Source organism: Periophthalmus magnuspinnatus, chromosome 8, assembly GCF_009829125.3.
Source record: "Periophthalmus magnuspinnatus isolate fPerMag1 chromosome 8, fPerMag1.2.pri, whole genome shotgun sequence".
In the NCBI taxonomy this organism is placed as follows: domain Eukaryota; kingdom Metazoa; phylum Chordata; class Actinopteri; order Gobiiformes; family Gobiidae; genus Periophthalmus; species Periophthalmus magnuspinnatus.
Window position 1 is genome coordinate 20,618,172 of NC_047133.1, and position 22,843 is coordinate 20,641,014.

Here is a 22,843-nt window from a genome sequence, read left to right on the forward strand (position 1 = left end):
GTTCAGAAAGGAGGAACGAACTAATAAACCCTATACTGTTACACATAGTTCTGCAGAATTCTCCCATTTGGCTCAGTCCACTGCAGTTTGCACAGAGATACGTTTGTCTAGGCCACATAATAGAAACCCATTAATGCGGCTAGTATCCAGTAAACTGCCTCATCAACGGCACATGGCTTGATCTTTCCACAGTGTGTCCGCTTTTTAGCCCTATTAGTTTTAGTTTGTGTTTCGGTTCTGGTCTGGCTCGTCTCTGTAGCGTAGAGGAAATAGGACTCTAAAGGTCACTAATGCACTGCAGCAGACGAAGGAGGAGAGAAGATACTCGATATTTGTTTGTTTTGGTGTCTGTACTCTGAGCTCTGGAGAGACGAGTGGAGAGAAACATCTTCTGTAGCAGCGTGTTTGGAGCAGCCCACAGAGCCACAGGGCCAAGCACGCACATTAAGATCCAAACATCCAGATGTTACTCCCACAAAACACTAGAGCTCGGTTAGCTGGAGTCTGCCAGGAGTTAGTAAGATGCATGAGATGGGATGAAGTATACAGGAAACAACATCTATTTGAAAGTAAAGACAGGGAAGTGGAAGAGCATTTGGTGAATCCAACATTTTAAAGCCAAGAGACTAGTTTGACTAATAAAACTCAAAATCATTATTTTAAAAGTAGTTTGAAAGCATGATTTTTGTTTTATTTGCCATGTCTGTGTGTTACAAACATTGAGGTGAACTTGTTTCTCAGTAAGAATGCGACACGTACTTATTTTAAGATGTCTACACTGGAACGTGCTACTTTGGTCACATGACACAGCTCTTCATCTTCCGAGGTCTTGTAATACATGTTTTCAGTGACTGTAAGCATTTTATAGTGACGTACTCTACCTTCCTGTAAACAGCTAACAGTATATCCATTTATGACCTTGTACAGACAGTATGTAAAATGAGTTAAGTCCTTATAGAACCAGCCTTTTATAGATAGTACCTTTTTCAGGCTCTAAGTACTGGAAAACTCCCTTGAAATGTAACACATGTCTCCTGTCTGTAACTTCATTCATCTGATCAGATAAACTTCTTTCTTCTTTCTCTACCTGGTCTGCAATCTCTTCCTTCACAATTACTGTGTTTTAGTATATGTAAGTCCATATATACTAAGAACCTATAAGAGCTGTGAGCAGTGGAACTCACTTCTGCCAATTGTCTCTGACACAGATCCTTATTGGCACAATAAAGTATCACACATCAGTGCCACATCAGATAAAAATCTGGACTATAGACTGTATATATAAATGGACATAGCTAACCTGCTAGCCAGTGCGTTCGAAATAGGAAGTGATAATGGGCACGCTCCCAGCTCCATCGACTCTAGCTCCTAGTCACATTCTATTGAAAAACTGTCGCCTCTCTCTCTGTAACTGCTGCTGTCAAACTCGTCATTTTGGTCTTAAAAAGGTTCGTATTAACTCACTCTACATGATCCTGGTATTTTTATTTCAGTATTGTGTCAGTAAATGAAGATATGAACATTAATAAAAGACAAAGCAAGCTCCTTCTTTCCCCGAGGTCGCTTCCACTAGTGTTAGCAACAGATTGACAGTGTTGCTAAGCGCCCACTCCCTGCTAAACCAATGGTGCAGGTAGGAAGGGGCGTTATCTTCAACAGCCTCGCTCTGGATTGGCTCTTTGGTTGTTGTGATACTTGCAGTTATTCTTTATACAGTCTATGATCTGGACTGATTATACACACACACACACACACTGTGGATTTTGAATTGTGTAGTAAATGGTATAATCCAACACGCAATTCACAAAAACATAACCAGTTTTTTGGATTACATTTTTTTGTTGATGGATAACTATTTCCACCACCATCAATAGCTTAAATGAAACTCAAAGGTGGAACATAACAAAGTAAAAGTAGTACATTTGAAGCTTTATAAGATCTCAAAATCTGTGCGAAACACTTTTATTGTTTACTCTTTAAGTACATTTTTTAAACAGGTACTTTAATACTTTTACTTAAGTAGCTTTTTTCAGGTGATACTTTTACTCTTACTTGTGTATTATTTTTGCACCAGTATCTGAAGTTTTACTTAAGTAACAAAATTGAGTACTTCATCCACCACTGATGAATCTTAACAATTTGAATCTCTGCATTTTTTGACAACACAACTTTTTGAACAGATATTTCCAACAGGTTGTAATTGCGACGCTTTGACTGCACATAATTTTCAGCTTGTTTCTATGTGATGTCTCTTCATTCTCAATAAAGAAAAGAGAAAGTCAGTTGCTAGGAGATCACATACAGAGATGCCATAGTCCTTGTTTTTGGATCACAGACGAGGAGGCTTCACTTGAGTCGCCTGAGAGAATCATGCCTGTAACTATATGGGACCGGAGTCTGCATAGTTCATTCTGCCACCTGTCACACTCCACTTCGTCAAACAACTTCACTTCAGTTTTTCTTTTGGCAATAAGCGCCCACTGCCTCCATAGTGGGTGTGTTTTGCTCCTCAGAAAGTAGCAAAGGGAATTCTACAACACAACACAAATGTACAGCTAAAACTATGCCTCAAGACACAGATTTAGATTCTGTATTAGTTAGAGAAGAAGTTTACTTTATAGTCACATTTCTCTGTTTATTGCTTCTCTATGCGATTTATGCATGGATGTGGGATTGGTGGTGGTGGGATTGCGCAGATTAGCAGCCTCGCTTCCGTCAGACTACCCCAGGGCCATTGCGGGAAAGTGTTGCGTAAGATCACATATTAATTACTGTCAGTCAATCAAACTTTATTTGTATAGGGCTTTATAACAATTAAACCCAGGGACGTCAGACTTGGGGGGTTAACGGTGCTGTTTACCTAAGGCCCAGTGCAAAGAGGGGGCCCTGAACTTTTCATTAAGCAACATGAAGTGTGGGCTTCCCAAAATGATTTGTACCCAGGGGCTAGAATGTGGTACTACACCCCTGACTAAACCAAAGTACTTTCCACAAATGCATTAAAATATCCCAAAACAAGTCAAAGTCCTATGTAAAGCAACAGTTTCAAAGTCTAGACCGACTTCAGCACCTGACCGGTCACCTCACCATTTGCTTTAGGTCCTGGGCACTTCCATCAGGTGCGTATGTAAAATCGAGAGCTCAAATAGATATGAACGTTAAAGTCTGTACAATGAATATTTCACAGGTCCTTTGTTACACAAAATTGACTTTTTAGCTTTAAGTCGTGTTAAAATGCTGTTACCGCCTCAAAAACATACATGGAGTTGTGTTTTGTTTCATTCAGACATGTTTGAGTAATACTTTATTATTATTCTGTCTACCTTCTATCTTCCACCTAGTTTTCAAGTTAACAGCTACATTTTCAGCTCAAATATGCAGGGCTTGTGTGTTAAACATGTGTGAATGAAACAAAACACAACTCCAGGTCTGTTTCTCATGAGGAAAACATTATAACATAGATCAGAAAACAGCATAATATGGGCCCTTTAGTTTAACTGATGTAAACGTTTGACCAAACGTTTATTGTTGTGGAGGTATGAAAAATATTCTTGCCCTCTGACTTTGTGATTTTTGTGTTTGTTGATATTTTATGGCGTCTTTTAAATTTTTGCTCTCGGATCCATTTGTGTGAAGGTTTAGATGAATATGTTTGGATCAAAGTAACTGCCAGCCATTTAAAAAGATTTTGAAAACACTCTCAATAACTAAATTCTACTTTTAAGATTGCATTTTTTTTCTTCACAGCAGCAGCAGAACCATGAGCCTCCTCACCCTACTCACCTCCTCCTCTTCAGCACCAGACCAAAACATTTAAAATCTAAAAGGTCACCAGTAGTCCGCTTCAACTTGCACATTGCAGTACTTAATATCTGAGTACTAGTAAGTCGTAGTAAAGTACACTTCCACATAAGACCTTGTGTGTACTCTTATCATTAGCCTGTGAAACAACATAGCGGGATGCTAGCTGTCGCTCTCAACTGAAGCGGGGACCGGAGTAGCGTCTGGTGTCACATCCCATTCCCGCTCGCCGTGAGGAACGTCCACAGCTTGACAGTTGTCCAATCGGAGTCATCTCCAGCCTTCTCCGGCAGCCGCTCTCGTGCTAATCTGGCTTGACACCTCTCGCGGCTCCAGCAGGGAATCACTCTCACCCGAAAACAATCCCCGCTACTCCCAAATCAGAATCCGAAGCAGCTTCCCGATGCTCCTGCCTGTCCGCCCGTCACGTCCCCTGCTGTTATGCCTCTCTGTAGCCTATACTCTTTACTCTCTTGTCTCCATTTGTCTTTGTCAAAGCACATTCGGATCCTTGCCCCTCCTGCTCAATCTCTGCCTCTCCATCTCCGCTCTTCAGCTCCTGTGTGGGTATATCGAAGCGGGGCTGATGGGAATCTACGGAAAGACAAAGTGATGGCTGCGTGAGGGATAGCTTGTGTTTCCTTAAAGATTACCTGTAGAATATAGAGAAGGGGAATCTGAAGAGGCCTTAACCCTATAGAGGAAGTACATCAAGGGCCCAAAGACATGATTTACCTGTCGACATAGGACCTGCTTGTCCCAATGAACGTTTCTTTGTCTTGAATGTTCCACAATATGACATTAAACATATCTTCTGTATGTCTATGGAGATAAGTCAACTCCACAAGTCGACACGGCGCGCTTTTGAAATTTGTGTCGCGATTATCATGGCCAAAATGACTGAAGATAATATCACAACAATGATTTAAGTTGTTGACGGCTTTAACATGTTATGGATATGAATAATTATAATTTGAATGTTATGAATAGGTTCCATGTTTAAACAACTTTTATATGATTGTACTTCGTTATCAGTGAAAATGATTATGATCTGGAGGAGAATATTATGGATGAGCTGGGCCGTCGACAGAAATTTGGAGGTCCAGGGCAAGAAACCTCACGTGGGCCCCCTCTAATACAAATTAATAGGAAGAGGGTCCAATTCTGGGCCACTAACTCCCCTGGGGCCCGGGACAACAGACCACTTTTCCCCCCTTTCGATTCCCCTGTGGATAAGTAGCTCTTTTCTGCACATTCTGGTGATACAATGGCGATTATCACGATTATATGAAATGTTCTATAAACGAACGTCTACTCTTTTCATATTATTGTTTATTGTCCACAATGTTATGTGGAGAGGTCAACCCGCACACAAGACAAATGCATGTTTTTTAATCACCCACTGGCAGATTCGTATATAGGCCATACATAGGCAAGGTGGGGAAAAGAACACAAAGGTAATACACACTTGTACGAGCTGGAATCTGACTGCTGACATTTGAGTTTGTGGGTAAACACTTTTACCACTGAGCCACTGCCATAAACTTGTATTTGTATAATGTGGATTTGATATAATACTGCAGTCTTTTTTATCTATTAGTGGTTTTCAGATTGTAGACTGTGATGATGTCAAACTCTCAGATGAGGGCAAGAGACAGTTTTTTGATTACAACTGAAATATCCAAAACAAACATTGAACCTGATCATTTCTATCACATCCAAGAGCTCACTGAATTACAACAAAAACGTGCATTTTAACAGTATTAATTTTAGCTGTCCCTATGTGAATTAAATATGATTGACCTACAGAATATTGTGATGTCATCTGAAATCCAGCTGTGATACCAAACTGTATTTTAGGACAATAACTTCCATCAGACAAGTCGCTCAAAAAAATCCCATTTATTTAAATGTATTCAACAATTCCAAAAGATAAGATTGACAAACAAGTCATCGATTTCATTTACAAGCTGTTTGTTCTTCTCATCCATTGTTTTGAAACTATATCAGAGGCTCCGCCCACCCCTTTATAGAGCACACAATCTCATTGGCTGCTGAGTAAAATATCTATCTGTCATTGGCTGTAGCACAGAAGAAGGACTCTGGAGGGTTTAAGAAAAGATGGCGCTATGGCACGGCACATGCTAGAGTACACACGCATACAGTACACAAACGTGCAGCCACTCATCCAGTCCATTCGATCTGCAGCAAGCTGTCAGGACGCCATGTTGAGTAAATATTCCCATAATGCCTGTGTATCTGAGGATGCAGCTAATGAAGGGATGACATCAAGTGAAGCCAGAGTCACTCACGCAGGAAATCGCTCATCCATTACTCCATTGTAAAGTGACATCTTCTGCTCCCGACCAGTGTAATCTCTGAGCTTAGACCTCTTGAATCAGAATAAGGAGCTGTGATACGACTATGTCTGCCTCTATTGTGCACAAATCAGGCAAAACATTATGACCACCTGATTATATGTGTTAGAGATATGACTGTTGTGCATTGTTCAATCCTGGGTGTCCTAATTGTTCCATTGAAATGTTCCTTCCTTGGATCATTTATAAATATACTAACAATTGCAAACCAGGAATACATCATCACAAACATCTTCTTCACAAAAACTTTAATTTCTCAGTCTGAAGCCAATTTAAAACGTTCACATTCCAACCCACCGGTTTCTATAACAGAAAAAGGACTTGGAACGAACTTGATGAACTTAACCTGCCAGTCGTCATAATGTTGTGCCAGATCGGAGCACACATATTAAACTTCTTTCGATTAAAAAATAAAATAAAACAAAATGGGAGTACAGTGCTGAATAGACTTTGCATTCAAAACAATGGGAAAAACATCCAATGCTGCTAACAGTGAAATCCCTGTCTCTGTCTCACACATAACATTTGACATAATATTTATTTTCACAAATAGGGGACGAATATATTCTCTTTTTAAAACTCTGGTAATATGTATCGAAAATAATAATGATGATCTATAAGGAAGAAGGCTCACAGACTTGGGACAACACTACCATTATAGTCCGTTTGAAGTGACAATGTCCACTTTCAGCTTGTGCAGGTTTTAAGTAGCTTTTGTTGACAATTCTGTGCAATGAGGCAAAGGAGATGTCACAACTCACCCCAGAAACAATATAAAAAAAAATAATCTTAATTTCTAACTCAACGCCAGTGTCCGAACAACAGCTTCCCCATGTTTCCATCTGTAGCCTCCACAATCGATTTGATGGAAATGAAGCAGTGACAATGGGGGCGGTTGGTTGGTTGGGGGGAAGAGTTCGGGGGGAGGAATTTTGGAACTGTCCCGAAACACTTCACAGTTCTGTCTTAGCGTGAGGCGTGTCCCGGAGTGTGCAGTCCTTAGTCTGCGTACAGGATGAAGCCAGAGAAGGTGCTGTACTTGTTGTTGTTGCCTCCGTGAGCTTTGCCTCCGTCCAGTTTGATGTAGACCTCGTCCCCGGCGTCCAGGTGCAGGATGACGCTGTTGGAGGCGTAGTCGTAGTTCTGGTCTGCGTCCTGAGCGATGGCGCTGGCTCGGACCTGAAGAGAAAGAAAGATGGTAAGGTTAGCGGGACGATCGCGGAAGGATGTAAGGCCTTGGACACACATTGGCTGCGTATTCCGGCTTACGAAAACGTGGCATTTTGAGGCATTTTGTGTAGCCATCTAGTGAACTGGAAGGAGCAAAGCATGCATTTCTATAAAAAATAGACTCCCATGTTTGACAGTAGGGCATTAAACTCTATGGAGACAAGAAACTGACACTACCAGGTCACGTTACTTTTGCAGCGAATGCATGTTTTTTAAGGTGTTTTAATACTGAACACAGCTACATTTAAGGTCATACTTCCAGAAAAAGCAATAACATCTCCATGAAAACAAACAAGTAGAGGCCCCCTACTGGGAAAGTGAGGTACTGCACTGTAGATCCATTGTATTTGAATGACCATTGGCCAGTCTTCAATGTCTCAGCTCATATATTAATTCTTACATTTCAACTGATGCATTCACAAAACCAGGTAGATAACCAACACATAACTCAAGAAAAAGATGTAATAAAAACCAAGCCTTTATATAAACTAACTTAATGTGAGCAGTGACGATGATTACTTTCTTTACTTGCTTTCTCTGACACACAGCTGGACTATTAGACCTTGACAAGACGAGAATAAGGTTACAAGACATTTTACACATTAAAAATCCATTAACACAAACACAGACTATAGAGCGGAACACAATATGACAAATTAAACGTCATTATCTTGGCAGAGCTAATGAAGAGAACAGAAATTGTGCCAAAATATATATCAAATTTTGTTTTTATGCCAGAATAACAGCAGTAAGAAGTGTGCTTAAGGATCTCATCCGTATGGGGCCATTATGTTGTCTAGTTTTTACAAAAATGAATGATTTGTGGTGGACAACAGCTCAAATCTTCGCTTCAATTGGTATTAGACCAGCAGGAGCAAGCAGGGTCGTTCGAACCTCGGGCTTTTCTGTCAGATGGATTTATGGTTTCAATCAAAACTTCGGCCGCTCAAATTCTGCCCTAACAAAAGGTCCTTAACAATAGAAAAGTCAACAGCAAGCAGCGCTCCGGGGTTCACAGAGGGAGAGCTGAGAATGTTATGGAAAAGCATTGGAAAAGATAGTGTGAAATGCATTGAATCCATATGTACACTGAGTTTATTAAATTGTACAAATCAAAATGAGTACTATAATGAGAAATGTGATGGACTTAATGGTGTACTGTGTAACTTTTCTGCTTGTCTTTATGTAAATGTTAAAGCTTCATCTAGAATGTTTCAGGCTAGAATTAAATTTCAGCGCCAAGCCAAGTTACAGGTCAGATCTGGTTTTTTTTTTCAACAATAATGCGAGATAAATATGTTAAATGCCACACTATGGAACATTCCAGCAAAGCAATAACACTTCCACCATAAACTGTATAAAGAAGTGGACTAAATGAGTGTGACGTCACCCGTAGCGTTTGGCTCCAGTCAAATGAAGCTCATCGTGGTTAGCGGTTATGGGGCGAATTTGGAGCCGAGTTCCTTATTTGCAATTTCAACCGTGAGTATCATAGCAACCAAAGAGCCAATCCAGTCGCTTGGGGAAAGAAGGCGCCTAATTTGTCTGTTATTAATGTTCATATCTTGAACATTAAAAATAACCAGGATCATGTAGAGTGGGTTAATACGAACATTTTACAACCAAAATGACGACAAGTGAATTGGAGTCGATGGACCCGGAATTGTGCCCACGCTCACTTCCTGTTTGGATCATGTTGGCTAGCAGGTTAGCTATGTCCATTTACATATACAGTTTATGACCACCACAGATGCATGCAGGTGGAAAACCAGACCCCCACCGGAAAAGTTCCACAGTGCACCTTTCGAATTGCCAAAGTCGTGGAAGTAATTTTGAAGTTATTTTACTTTTAAGTTTTATATTACAAGTCTGTGAACTTTGTGGTTTACTTTTGATGAAAATAAAACACTTGAAAAGAAAAAAGACCAGGGCATGACTTTAACACTTTGCCAACTGGCCAATGTGGTAGATTCCCAGATCACTTTGAGTAAGGTTTTAGTTTGTACTTCCAGTGTGTTCAGTGAGTAAAATAGTTCCTTTTCAAATTCAAAATAGCTCAAGTACTGCCCATGTGAAGTCAGCAAACTTAGCAGCTAGCACCAGTGACATCCATAAAGGTCATTTGGTGGTTGCCGTCGGCTACAGCTGAGGCTCTCGGACCAATTAGACTGAGCCGTGTGCAACAGTGACGCCCTTTGACCCCAGTTCGACCGCTCGCCGCCATCTTTGGACAGTGACATTCTTCAGCATTGACAAGAGTCCGGCTCATTGTGGTAGTTACAGAACCAGAGTCTGTGTCGAGCCTGTGGATAATTTAGTGGTACAAGTGTTGTCTGTGGATTCATTCAAACAAAGTGGCATGTCCAAACTCTAACAAGTCTCAACATTCTCAGTGAATTGAAATTAAAACTAAATAAAAATTATAATTTAAAGAGCCCATATTACGTTATTCTCTGATCTGTGTTATAATGTTGTTTCCTCATCACAGACCTGGAGTTGTGTTTTGTTTCATTCACACATGTTTAACACACAAACCCTGCATATTTAAGCTGAGTTCTTCTCTCAAACAGAAAACACTGTGTTCCACCTTGTGATGTCATCAAGTGGTAATACAGGAAGTGCTCCACTGTGTTTTTAAACTCCATACACCTTCACTAGGATCATTTGGATGATTTCAGCCCTGGAATTCTCTACTAAACTAAAGGGAAAATGAGCTGTTAACTTGAAAGCTACCACTTCATGACATCACAAAGTGGAACAGAGCGTTTTGAGCTTTGGAGATGTAGACAGACTAATAATAAAGGATTAGGTAACATGTGTGAATGAAACAAAACACAACTCCAGGTCTGTTTCTGATGAGGTAACTTTTCAACATGGCTTAAAACTGTCAAGAGTCAAGTTTTTACATTGTAGCGTTATTATTTTTTCATAACAAAAGATAGAAAGTTTTAAAGGTATACTATGGAACTGAGCTGGTGAAGGGTCTGCTGCATGCTTGTCTCCCAACTGAACTTATTTTTAAACAAGCAGGTAATGCTACCACGCCAAGTTACAGGTCATATGTGTGGAGATGTGAGCCCTATCAAAGTATGAATACATGTTTTTAAAAGTACTTTTAGCTATGAAACACCTGCAATGTAATAAATGCCACCGTTTATTTTTTTATTGTTACTCAATTCATTTACTTTATTTACTTGTCTTTTTTTATACAGGAAGACCCAATGAGAGCACTTAGACTCTCCTTTTCACGGGTGCCCTGTTCAAAATACAGAAAAAATACAAACAAACAAAACAAATAACTATATAATGCCATACTGTAGAACATTCCAAGCAAGGAAAAAAAACATCTCCATGGAGACAAGCACATGACAATAGAAACAATATAAGTTACATAGTGCAAATTTATGTTTGAACTAATCTAAATAAATATATAATGCCATATTGTGGAACATTTCAAGCATGGAATAACATTTTCATGAGGACAGGCACATGACACTTGAAACACAATAAGTTGCACATTTATTTGAAGTGCTCATTTATGCATGGATTAATGTAAATAAACATATAAAATAAAATTGACAGTTGGGCCATATTTGAGTGAGCTGATGACATGATCTGACTCGTACGTTGGACATGTTTTGTGCATAAATCAAACCCTCCTCGTCTCTTAAAGGTCCTAATAAGACCCACAGTATCGAGCCTAACTTTAATGAAACTGAACTGACCACGAACAAGAGGGTCATTATATTTTTTTTCTGCTCACAGTGAAAACAGAAAAACAGAAGACAATATACATCCCTTAAAAGCCACTGGTTAAAGAAGCCAATTAGTCACTTAGTCTGGTCAGCAAGGTCAGATCAAAATCAATGGACAGTGTTTTCTGTGGCTCATTATCAGGTCTCTGAAGTCCACTCGGACGCAGACACTTTAAATCAGAGTTTGGACCAATTCAGTGCAAAGGGTGCTCGATAATGCAGTTTTGTGCCAAGTGTGCAAACGATGGGCGTAATGGCCAAACGGACATGTGCGCAAGACGAGTGCGATGGCCAATAGGAAGGACGTTTAATTAAAAACACTCGCCCTGTTTTAAGGTTTTTGTGAATGCGGTTTACAGTTGGATTCAGGGATTTTACCCATTATTCATTTTACTCCGATTCACTTTAAAGTTGTATTCTTAACTATTAATGTGTTGAACTGACTTTTCTAAAAGCTTTGACTAAAAGGGTTCCCTATATTACGCAAAATTGATTCTTGTGAGGTTAAAGCCGAGTTATGATGCTGTTTTTGATGAGGAAACAACTTTACTATAACACAGATCAGAAAATAGTGTAATATGAGCTCTTTATATGGGCCCTTTTTGCACTGAAACATGTTATTTAAGATACAAGAGGTGCCCCCTCACCTGTGTGATTCCATGGAAACTGAACATTTAAAAGCATAAGTGGAGATAGATACAGTACGTTTTAAGCCATACTGTGCAAGATTATAGCCAAGGGAACAACATTTCCACAGAAGCGAGCAGGAGGACGCCCCCTCTCCAGGCCAAGGAAGAGTCAGGTTTGTGTAGATGCAAGTAGTTATAGTAAGTATATATTTTCTTCTAAACTTTTCAGTAAAATAAAAACAACCAAATGGAAAAAAATAATAAAAAATGCTTGGTTTTATTTTGATTTATTTTTATGTACGTATTTTGGCTAAAATGTTATGTACTGGGGCTTTAAGATGCAGCTAAAACAATATATTCCCATACATTTGTCAAAGAAAAAATTCAACATTTTTCATTTCTATTATTTATTTATTAATAAAAACACATGTATCCTTCACACTTAATGCACATTTCACTTTTTTTTTTTTCTAATTTAAGCTTGAAAAAGAGTGGGAAGAGAAAAACGTGTTAAATCCCACCGTTATCTTCCGTTAAAACGTGACTAAATGCTTTGTTTAAGTATTAAATCAGACCACATTGATCTCATTTGATACTTGTCGGCCTAACTCAACTATCTCACCTACAACATCGGCCCTTCAAATAACCATTCACCTAACTCCACCGTGCACACAGTAGTAAACAAGGTGTAGATCTGTTAAAAGCACTTGATAGAAACCAGCTAGGTCTCTGGAGATGCGTTTCGTGGTGTAGTCTGGTACACGGGGGGTCACTGATCTCTCATTCGTTTGAACAGCAAAAAGCATTTAAGCATCCGAGGTGCCATTTGGGTGGCACTTTAGCTGAACCACTGTGCAGGAATATGCGGCAAACACAGCATTAAGAACATGTCTAAACAACAGCCTCTTTCAAAGTGTCTGAGTCCAAGCACTACTTCAGCTGACCTCCTCCAGAATCAGCCGCCTTTTATCCCACGCTCTATTCACAAGCCCAGCCAAATGGACCGGCATTAGCACAGCGGCAGCAACTTGTTTAGTTTAATGCATTGCTACATTCCTTAGAGAGAAAATAATTAAATATTTACTCATTTCACAATCTGACCGCTCGCCTGTAAATACTTGTTTGAGTCCCAGACCTGTAGCACTGGAGCCCGAGTTGCTGCAGGTACAAAGCAGAACGCTCAAACCGCCTGGACATTTTTAGTCTATAAAAATGTCATGCAAATTTACTCAGTTTAATCAATGCTAGCTTTAGTCAACAAGAAAATCTGTTTTTATTTGAACATTTATATATGGTAAATTGCAATATTGGATGAAGTGCTCAGGTTTGTGGCTTAAGTAAAGGTAGAAGTATCACAAAAAATCTACTTAAGTTAAAGTATCTGTTTCAAAGTGTAAAAAGTATTTCCTACAAGTGTTGTTCATTTGTTAGTGTTAAATGTAGTGATATTGATAAAAAAAAAATGATACATATTTTGGTCACAGTAACAATATGATCAATGAGTTTCTTCATTTTTCTTATGAATTGTGTGTATTTATTTTTACCGAAGCTTGAACTCGAAAACTTTAGTCAGGATGTTTCCACGAACATGGTAAAAATAACTCCTCAAATCATATGAAAAGTACTTTTTACTTTCAGTCCTGTTCAATAATGTGGTGGAGTAGAAAGTACAGATACTGCTCTCAAATGTAGTGAAGTAAAAGTAAAAAGTATCCACTGTAAAATGTCCTTAAGTAAAGTACAGATACCTAAAAAATGTACTTAAGTTCAGCACTTTTCTACTTTTACTTTGTTACCTTACACCCCTGGTAAACTGTACATTGCATTGGAAGGAGGGTCTAAGGACAGGGGGCGCTGTGGGACACTTCTCCATTTGCTTGTTTTCTGTTGATTAATTTACTTGTCTGTTTCTGTTTCATTGTTGATTTTCTAACTTTCTGTTGGTTAAATCAATTTTCACGTTCAGCTCTAAGAGGAGACTGCTGTTGGGATTTTGGGCTTTACAAAAATAAAATGAAAATGAAAATAAAGTGAAATTGAAATAGTTTCATGGGACGCTGGCATAGGCTGTACATACAAACATATATATAAACATGTATAGAGCATAGACGTCTTACATAAAGTCTGTGGACACTGCTCTGCTTTAAGGCTCCGACGTTGAAAAGTGAAACTCAGATCTAGTCTCCACACACTCCTTTCATTTATTTATATTTATTTTATAATATCAGTATTTTTACTTGATGTATTTTGAATGTTTGGTTTTTTTTTTTACTTTTTTCAGTTATGCTGCTTTTTAAAATGTTTTTATTTAGTAGCCAACAAAAATATGACATTGACAAAAACCTTTTAGTAGAGAAAATGAACACTGATGCTAAATTATAAAATGGAGAATATGCTCTATAAAAATGATTCTCAAACTGTGGTGCTGGTACAGACGTGATGCTTTTGGGGTTCATTTATGGTCCTTTTGACTTTTCTGTGCAATACTTAAACCTCAAACAATTTACAGATAAATAAAATAAAATAAATAATAATTTAAAAATGCATTATTATTATTATTAATAATAATAATAATAATAATAATAATAATAATAATAATAATAATAATAATAATAATAATTTACACAATCCATCAAACACATATGATGCATTGCAAACATATGATCTTATATGATTAATATAGGGAGATTAAATATATCTTTATGTCCATATCACTCCCCTCTATGCAAAATACAAACTTGTGGTAAAGATTTTGTCCCTATATTTTCCCACACCTCACCTTTACAGCCTCTATAAATATTTATTGTTTATTTTATGTCTATAGTAAAGTATAAGTTAAGGGTTTTTTTTTTGTTTTTTTCATTACAAATAACCATCCACTGTCATGTTTATTCATTTCGATTCCCACATTTCAAAGACATAGTGATAGTTATATGCAGAGCCAAAGCAAGGTGGACATGTGTTAACCACTCTGCCACTGTGGAACTAACATCGGCGACGGACAGGGACGAGCTGAGAAAAGAGCTGATGTCAGTCACATACAGTGTTAAGACCAGTTGACATGGAAGAGCCAGTAATGTGTGAAATAGTGTACGTTTTGATTGTTTATTCTGGTGATTAAATCTGGCTGAGCTCATATCGATGTGCAAACACTCGCTCCTCTTCTAATCTTCAAACGCCACCAGTCCAGCGCATATTAATCTGACGCACTGTACCCACGCCAGGAAAAGTCAACACGCCATTATTACAGGGTTAGCACTCGAGGAGAGGGGGAGGGAGGGAGGGAGAGGAGAGGGAGAAAGAGGGAGGGTGGAGGGAGGGAGGGAGAGGGGAGGACAGGGGGGGGGGGGGGGTGGAGAAATGAGGGGGGGCAAAGGGGGAGGGTGAAAGAGGCAGGGAGAGAGGGGGAGAATGGGGGGGCAGAGCGAGGGAGGGAAGGAGAGAGAGAGGAAGACAGGGGGAGGGGGAGTAAAAAAGTGAGGGGGGAAGAGGGTGAGAGAGGGGGGACAAAGGGGGGAGAGGAGGAGAAACAAGGGAGGGAGAGAGGGGGAGTGATGGGGAGAGGGCAAAAGAGGAGTAGAAAAAGGGAGGAAGAGCGAGGGGGAGAATGAGGGAGGGGGTGGAGGGATAGGGGAGAGGGGAGAATGAGCGAGAGAGAAAGAGAGAGGAGGATGGGGGAGAAACAAGGGAGGGAGGGAGACAGAGGGGGTGGGGGGGAAGAGGAGGAGTTGAAAAAGTCAGGAAGAGCGAGGGGGAGAAAGAGGGAGGGGTTGGCGGACAAAGAGGTGGGGGGGAGGGGCAGAAAGAGGGAGAGAGGGTAAGAAAGGGAGGGGGTAAAAAATGGAGGGAGAGAGAGGGGGGAAGAAGGAGAGAGGGAAAAGGGTGAAAGAGGAGGAGAAAAAAATGGGAGGAAGAGTGGGAGGTAGAAGGAAGGGGAGAGTGGATTGTTGGGAGAGGAAGAAAAGGAGAGGGGACAGAAAGAGAGAGAGAGAAAGAGAGAGGAGAAATTAGGAAAGGGAAAGTGGGGTGAGGAGGGAGGCAGAAGAGGCAGAGGAGGAGGGGTGAGGAGAAAGAAAGAGGTAGAGAAAGAGAGAGGGAGATGTGGGAAGGAAGAAGGCGAGAGAGAAAGGGAGAAAGAGGATAGAGAAGAGGAGAAAGAGGGTGAGAAAGTAGTGAGGGAGAGAGATGGTAGGGAAAGAGAGAAAGGTGTGCAGGATTTGTCACCAGGGATTTTAATGCAACTTTATAATAATATTGACTTTATCGGAGGCGACAGAGAGAGAGCACTTGATCCTCAAAGTCTGGATTTACCTGGAGTTAAGGTCGGGTTTATGAGATTAATAAAAAATGTGTCTTTAAATGTCATGAAAAGTATATTTGCTCTAAAACAACGTGGGTCTCAATAAATTTGAATTTCGAAAGTGGATTTCAGTGGTTATTTCAGTGATTATGACGGTGAGGACGCAGGGAGTTTTCGTCAGCCTGCCAAGAGACATATTTACATGATAAATATTCGCACAAAAAACAAAAAACAAAATTACAATTAAAACAGTAAAATAAATAATAATAATAATAATAATAATAATAATAATAATAATAATAATAATAATAATAATAATAATAATAATAATAATAATAATAATAATAATAATAATTTTAACACACTATCTCACATGATTAATATAGGGAGATTTGATATATATTTATGTCCATATCACTCCCCCCTAAAATACAAACTCGTGGTAAAGATTTTATCCCTATATTTTCCCACACCTTTGAAAAGTGTTTTGCCGCAAAAAATCTAGTGTAATTTTAGAGAAACAATGATTGATAATGGGATGATACAATATAGAGATCTCCACTGGCTCCAATTCCAATTCAAGCTCCTCACTGTTGTGTACACAGCTCCATAATCTGGTCCCTACAGATCACTATGAGCTACTCCACCACCACACATCCACCCACGCTCTCCGATCAGGTGATGCCAATCTCCTATCTCCTCTGCAGCCCCCTCCCCAAACACATCAGATCCTCATCCACACTCAACATCTTCGTTCCAAATAGCTTCATCGACTCTGGCTCAAATTCACTTTCTATTGAAGAACTCTCGCTCTTCTCTGTGTAAATGCTGCTGTTAACCTCGTCTTTTTGGTCTTAAAACGTTCGTATTAACCCGCCCTATATGATCCTGGTATTTTTATTTCGCTATTGTGTCCGTTAGATATGAACATTAATAACAGAAAAATGAGTAAGCTTGTTTCCCTCAGTTAGTCCACTTCTTTGTAAAGTCTGTGTGTCCTTGAGTGTCATGAAAAGCAGTATGCAAGTCTTATATCTTCTTCTCCTACTTCTTCTAACTATTATCTTTCTTCTTCTTCTTCTTCTTCTCCTGCTTCTTCTTACTATTATCTTTCTTCTTCTTCGTCTTCTTCTTCTTCTTCTCCTGCTTCTTCTTACTATTATCTTTCTTCTTCTTCTTCTTCTTCTTCTTCTTCTTCTTCTTCTTCTCCTGCTTCTTCTTACTATTATCCTCCTTCTTCTTCTTCTTCTTCTTCTTCTCCTGCTTCTTCTTACTATTATCCTTCTTCTTCTTCTTCTTCTTCTTCTTCTTCTTCTTCTTCTTCTTCTTCTTCTTCTTATTATTATTATTATTATTATTATTATTATTATTATTATTACTATTATTATTATTATTATATCCTAAAGACATTTAGACTAAAAATAATGTACCTCGTGCTGCTTTACTTAACGCACAATGACCAGAACAATCAGTATCATTTACATTACATCACGTTATATAATCGACACAGCCTTGTTCAATTAACGAAACGCAAACCACCATGGAAATACTGTTCACCAGCAGCACAAGGCCACTGCCACCAGGGCCGACTCAACTTATCAACATTTATACCCGCTCTACAAACCAATTATGTAACTAATCTAGAACCTTCTTTAAGCGCGAGTCTGAATGCGAGAAGGTCACAGCACCAGGCCGAGCTACCGATCCAACCACGATGACAACACCAGTGCATCAAGTTAAGGTGCCATAACAGTAATAAAAACACACGGAAATGGATAAATGCAAGATAAGATAAGTTTAATGCCACACTGCGGAACATCAGGCAAATTGTAAATGGTCACGGTCACGTTTTTATGCAGCGCTTTTCCACCTTCAAGGCACTCCAAGAACTTTACATCAAAGAACCACTCAGCCATTCACACACACAGATCAAATCAATCACATCACCGTGGAGGCAAGTAAAGACAACAAGTAGAGAGGTTTCACAGTGCAGCTTTAATAAAAAAAAATAATAATAAAATAAAAAAAAATGACATTCTTTCATTGTATTGTATTGCCAAAGGAATGGGATTTTTTTAGCAACATGGTACGATATAAAAAATAATTTGGTCATGATTATCTTGTGTTTTCCTCAGTCTGGCTGTAACATGGGGCTGTGGTTCTGCCTCATGGAGTCTGTGATACGTCCAGGTGAAATCTAATATACAGAGTGTGCATGTACCTGATGGAGACCAGTGCACACGTGTGACCTCCACTATATATGTACACAGTGTACTGACAACATGAACAAGAGAGCAACGAGACAGAGGAGGAGGAGAGAGGGACAGAGAGAAACGAGAGAGAGGAGGAGGAGAGAGGGACAGAGAGCAACGAGAGAGAGAGAGGGGAGGAGAGAGGGACAGAGAGAGAGCAACGAGAGAGAGGAGGAGGAGAGAGCAACGAGAGAGAGGAGGAGGAGAGAGGGACACACAGAGAGCAACAAGAGAGAGGAGGAGGAGAGAGCAACGAGAGAGAGGAGGAGGAGAGAGATACACAGAGAGAGCAACGAGAGAGAGAAGGGAGAGAGCAACGAGAGAGAGGAGGAGGAGAGAGACACACACAGAGAGCAACGAGAGAGAGGGAGTGGGAGAACAGAGAGGAGAGAGAAGGAGTGATACAGAGGGAGAGAGAGAGAGAGGGAAAAGAGAGGGAGGAGAGAGAAGAGAGAGAGAGACTGAGAGGGAAAGACACAGAAGGACAGAGGGAGAGAAAGTAAAAGTGAGAGAAAAAGAGAGTGTAAGAGAGAAAGAGTGAGGGAGAGAAAGAGGCATTGAGAGAGAGAAAGAGTGGGAGAAGGAAGAGAGGGGGAGGGATATAGGGAGAGAAAAGAGTGAGAGAGACAGAGAGAGAAAAAGAGAGAAAGATGGAGGGAGACAAACACAAACAGTGTGTGTGTGTGTGGGTGTGTGTGTGTGTGTGTGTGTGTGTGTGTGTGTGAGAGAGAGAGAGAGAGAGAGAGAATGGGAGGGAGAGAGAAAGAGGGGGAGGCATAGAAAGAGAGAGGGAGATAGAAAGAGAGTGGGAGGGTGGGAGGAGAGAGAGAGAAAAAGAGAGTGGGAGAGAGAACAGTGAGAGAAAGAGAGAGACACAGAGAGGGAGAAAGAGGGGAAAAAAGTGGGAGAGATTAAGAGTGAGCAAGAGAGAAAGAGAAAGAGACACAAAGGGAGAGAAAGAAAGGAAATGAGTGGGAGAGAGAAAGAGTAAGCGAATGAGAGACAGAGAGAAAGAGAAAGACAGTGGGTGGCAGAGAGAAAGACAGATGGAGAGAGAGAGAGAGAGAGAGAGAAAGAAAGAGCAGGAGAATAGGAAGAAAGAGAAAGTGTGAGAGAGAAAGAGACACAGAGACAAATAGATAAAGAGGGAGAGGGAGAAAGTGAGAGATGCAGAAGTGGCTGAAGTCCTAGTGAGGTGTCAGTGTTTTCATATTTGCTTTGCTTTCTCATGTTTTGGCGTCCATCAGATTGTCAAACTCACAGCTCTGATTAAACAATAAGCATAAGAAACTCCATCAGACACTTACGGTCTAGTAACGTTATTTAATCAATTTAACATGACCAGGACTTTCTATTACAGGATGTGATTGAATAGACTTTTTCACTTATTATAAACCAAAACAAATTTCAATATGATTTTCTTGAATAAAAATTGTCATAAAAAGGTCAAATATTTAAACTGAAATTGCTCCAAACCACATGAATTTCCTGATCGGCTGTAGAACTTTTGACTAAAGATCGACATCTCTATTCAAACTTGATTCATTGCACAGCCGTGTACTTCTGAATCTTACACTTTATCAATATAATGAGTGTAAGGATGTGTTATTTTGTTGTGTTTGCATGTTTATACAGCACTTTTCCACCTTCAAGTTACTCAAAGCATTTCACATCAAGGAAACTGTCGCCCATTCAATCACTAATAATAATAGTATCACAAACCAGTGTACTTTTAATGCCATATTCAGGTACAAATCCGGGCTAACTTGGAGGCAGATCATTTGCGGCGGCACGCTAACCAAAGAAAAAACAAATCGTCCTCTCTCATACTGTATATCTGTTCCTGTCAAAACCGAATGTCACCGTTTTCAATAATGACAATAAAATATGACAGATAAGTTCCGCACGACTTACTTCCTGTTTATAAATCGCATTCGCTACAGTAAAGGGCCAATTGCGCTGGATCCCGGGGTTATGTTCCCCAATGCGGCCGACTGATTTGGAGTTTCGACGGCTTCCGCGAACTTGTAAATGTTGTTGTCTGCTCCGAGCGTGACAAGGGCATGTCTCGTGGCGTCTGTGACAGGGATTTGTTGGCTTGATGTTGAGCCTCCATTTTGGATCGACGAGTCTATTGGCCCTCCTTAAATCAAAGTGTGCAGCCGTCTAATTGTGTTTGCACAGTGCGGCCGTGGACTGCATGCCTAATAGCAGCTTAGAGCGTCAGCCCCGGTGTAACGTGACAATGAGATACTTTTAGACCTTCTTCAAGACAGAGAAGAGTACTTTAAAAATGTGCGGAGACAAGTGAAATTAGTCATACTTTGGTTAATATGTAAAGCGATTTCAGGAAAGATGAGCAATAGATTCAAACGTAAACTGTTTTTTTGTGTTGCCAAATCAGCTCTGCAATATTATCCCAAAAAAAGATAAACTGCCATTGGTGGATGAAGTATTCAATTGTGTTACTTAAGTAAAAGTACAGATACTGGAGCAAAAATATACTTAAGTAAAAGTATCACATGAAAAAATCTACAAAGTAAAAGTATTAAAGTTCCTGTTTAAATGTGCATTTAAAGGGTATAAAGTAAAAGTATTTCACACAGATTTTGGGACATAATGAAGCTTCAAATATAGTGATTTTGTTCAAGATTTCAGCTGAGTTTTGTTCAACAGAAACAACTAAATCAATATGTATCAATATATGAACGTGTTAAAAATAAACCCTCAGACTTTTCAGTGCGACTCAAACAATGATAAAAAATACTCAGTTCTGTTCAAAATGTAGTGGAGCAGAAACTACAAAATACTGCTCTCAAATGTAGTGAAGTAAAAGTATAAAGTACCAACTGTAAAATGTACTTAAGTAAAGTACAGATACCTAAAATGTGAACTTTACTGCTTTTACTTTGTTACATTCCACCATTGCATTGTTGTAAGTCAAATTGTTCTGACAGAAAATACAAGCCTCTAGGAACATCACAATCGTCGTCGGCTAGAAGGGAGGAAAAACACATACGTTACATACATTCAAGACGGACAGAAAATAGGAACATTTTAAAGAGGGGGTATTACACTTTTAACTACTATTACAAAATTTAGATCACCATGTTACATTTTATTGTTTTGAAAATGCTAAATTTTAGAAAATAACGTATTAACATGTTATTTCGTTCCACTTTAGTTTTTGATGCTCTGAGTGCCCTCTCCTTTTGCTCTTCACACTAAGTCACTCCCCCTTCAGAGCGATATCACATAACAATTGGCGTAAGGTTTGTGAAGCTGTAGGGCATTGTTTTGCATCCTGCTCTTGTATGCAGTAGTTATAGAGAATTGCATGAGTAGCGTCAACTTGTACAGGCTGCTAACTATAAGCAGAGTTCAAATAGTTCCCAAAAGAGATCACTAGATTACTCAAACATGCAGGGATGAGATGTAAAACCTGTTCAGGCATGTTTTTGACGATGGACGTTATAATCCCTCAGTCGTCCAGGTGTGATCCATAGTAAAAGAAGGATTCAATTCTGTCAACTGGACGAAAAGTAATTTAAGTACTAGTTAGCTCCTCTCTTCAGACAGATATAAACCAGTGTCCACCAGTAATCTGACCAGAACTGAAGAAGTGGCTTGGATGAGCAGCGAAACGTCTTTACTATAAAACTTTTTGTCCAGTTGACAGAATTTAAATTTTCTTTTACTTTGTTATAACATGGTCAAAAACTCAAAAAAGTTTATTTCACTTTATACATAATACCAATGGTTTAATATAAAGAGCAGCAAATGCATTTAACTTCTATCTTGACTGCAATAGACGCTTTTTGATGTCTAATCTTTTCTTTTCTCCATGTACTTTTGAAGTCGCTTTGGCGGATGGCACAACATTTCCATAACAGGAAACACAAATCCCTCGCATCCGAACGACATAGGTCTTCCTGCGTCGTACAGGTTGATGTTTCAGTGTAAAAGATGATAACAGAATGAAATGGTTACAGGAGATTTGCCATCTGCCACGGAGAAAATGTCTTCTTGAATTAACAACACCAGCTGTTCGTTGTTCTCCGCCGCTCTCGCACTCCTGTCACCGCATGAACAAAACGCCAAAGGTGAAGCCAAGTGTCAGTCCTGATTGAGTGTTGGGGATACTTCCTAAGCAGTTCGTCTCAAGATGTCAAAGGTAGTTCAGGGCTACAAATAGGCCAAAATCAAAACCCCAGAAGACAGAACAGGTGAACGAATCAACTTTGACCCGAAATCCAAGCTATTCCTTTCTCAATGATGTGAAGTTAATTACATGGATCCGCTGCACTGTCTACTCCAGGAGCTCTGACAAAGAGGAACCCAATCATAGCTGGGAGCATTGTCTGGAAAAACACTTCTTCCAAGACGTTTTTACACCTTTTGTTCACCTGTATCTGTATTTTTTTCCCTACCAGTGATTCCTTGTCGCCCCGAGGCTCCAGTGCTACATCAGAGTTTAAGTGAATGAGCACTTTTACGA

The 22,843-nt window shown here is 39.6% G+C and overlaps 1 protein-coding gene across 1 annotated transcript in view; it reads right to left on the reverse strand.

Annotated features, from left to right (window-relative positions):
- Positions 1-6,612: 6,612 nt before the first annotated feature.
- Positions 6,613-22,843, reverse strand: part of LOC117375569 (C1q-related factor) — a 29,237-nt gene continuing 13,006 nt past the window's right edge. The window contains exon 2 of the mRNA XM_033971897.2: positions 6,613-7,358. Within this exon, the coding sequence (XP_033827788.1) occupies positions 7,179-7,358 (180 nt within the window). The 3' untranslated portion in view covers positions 6,613-7,178. The remainder of the gene's footprint in view (positions 7,359-22,843) is intronic.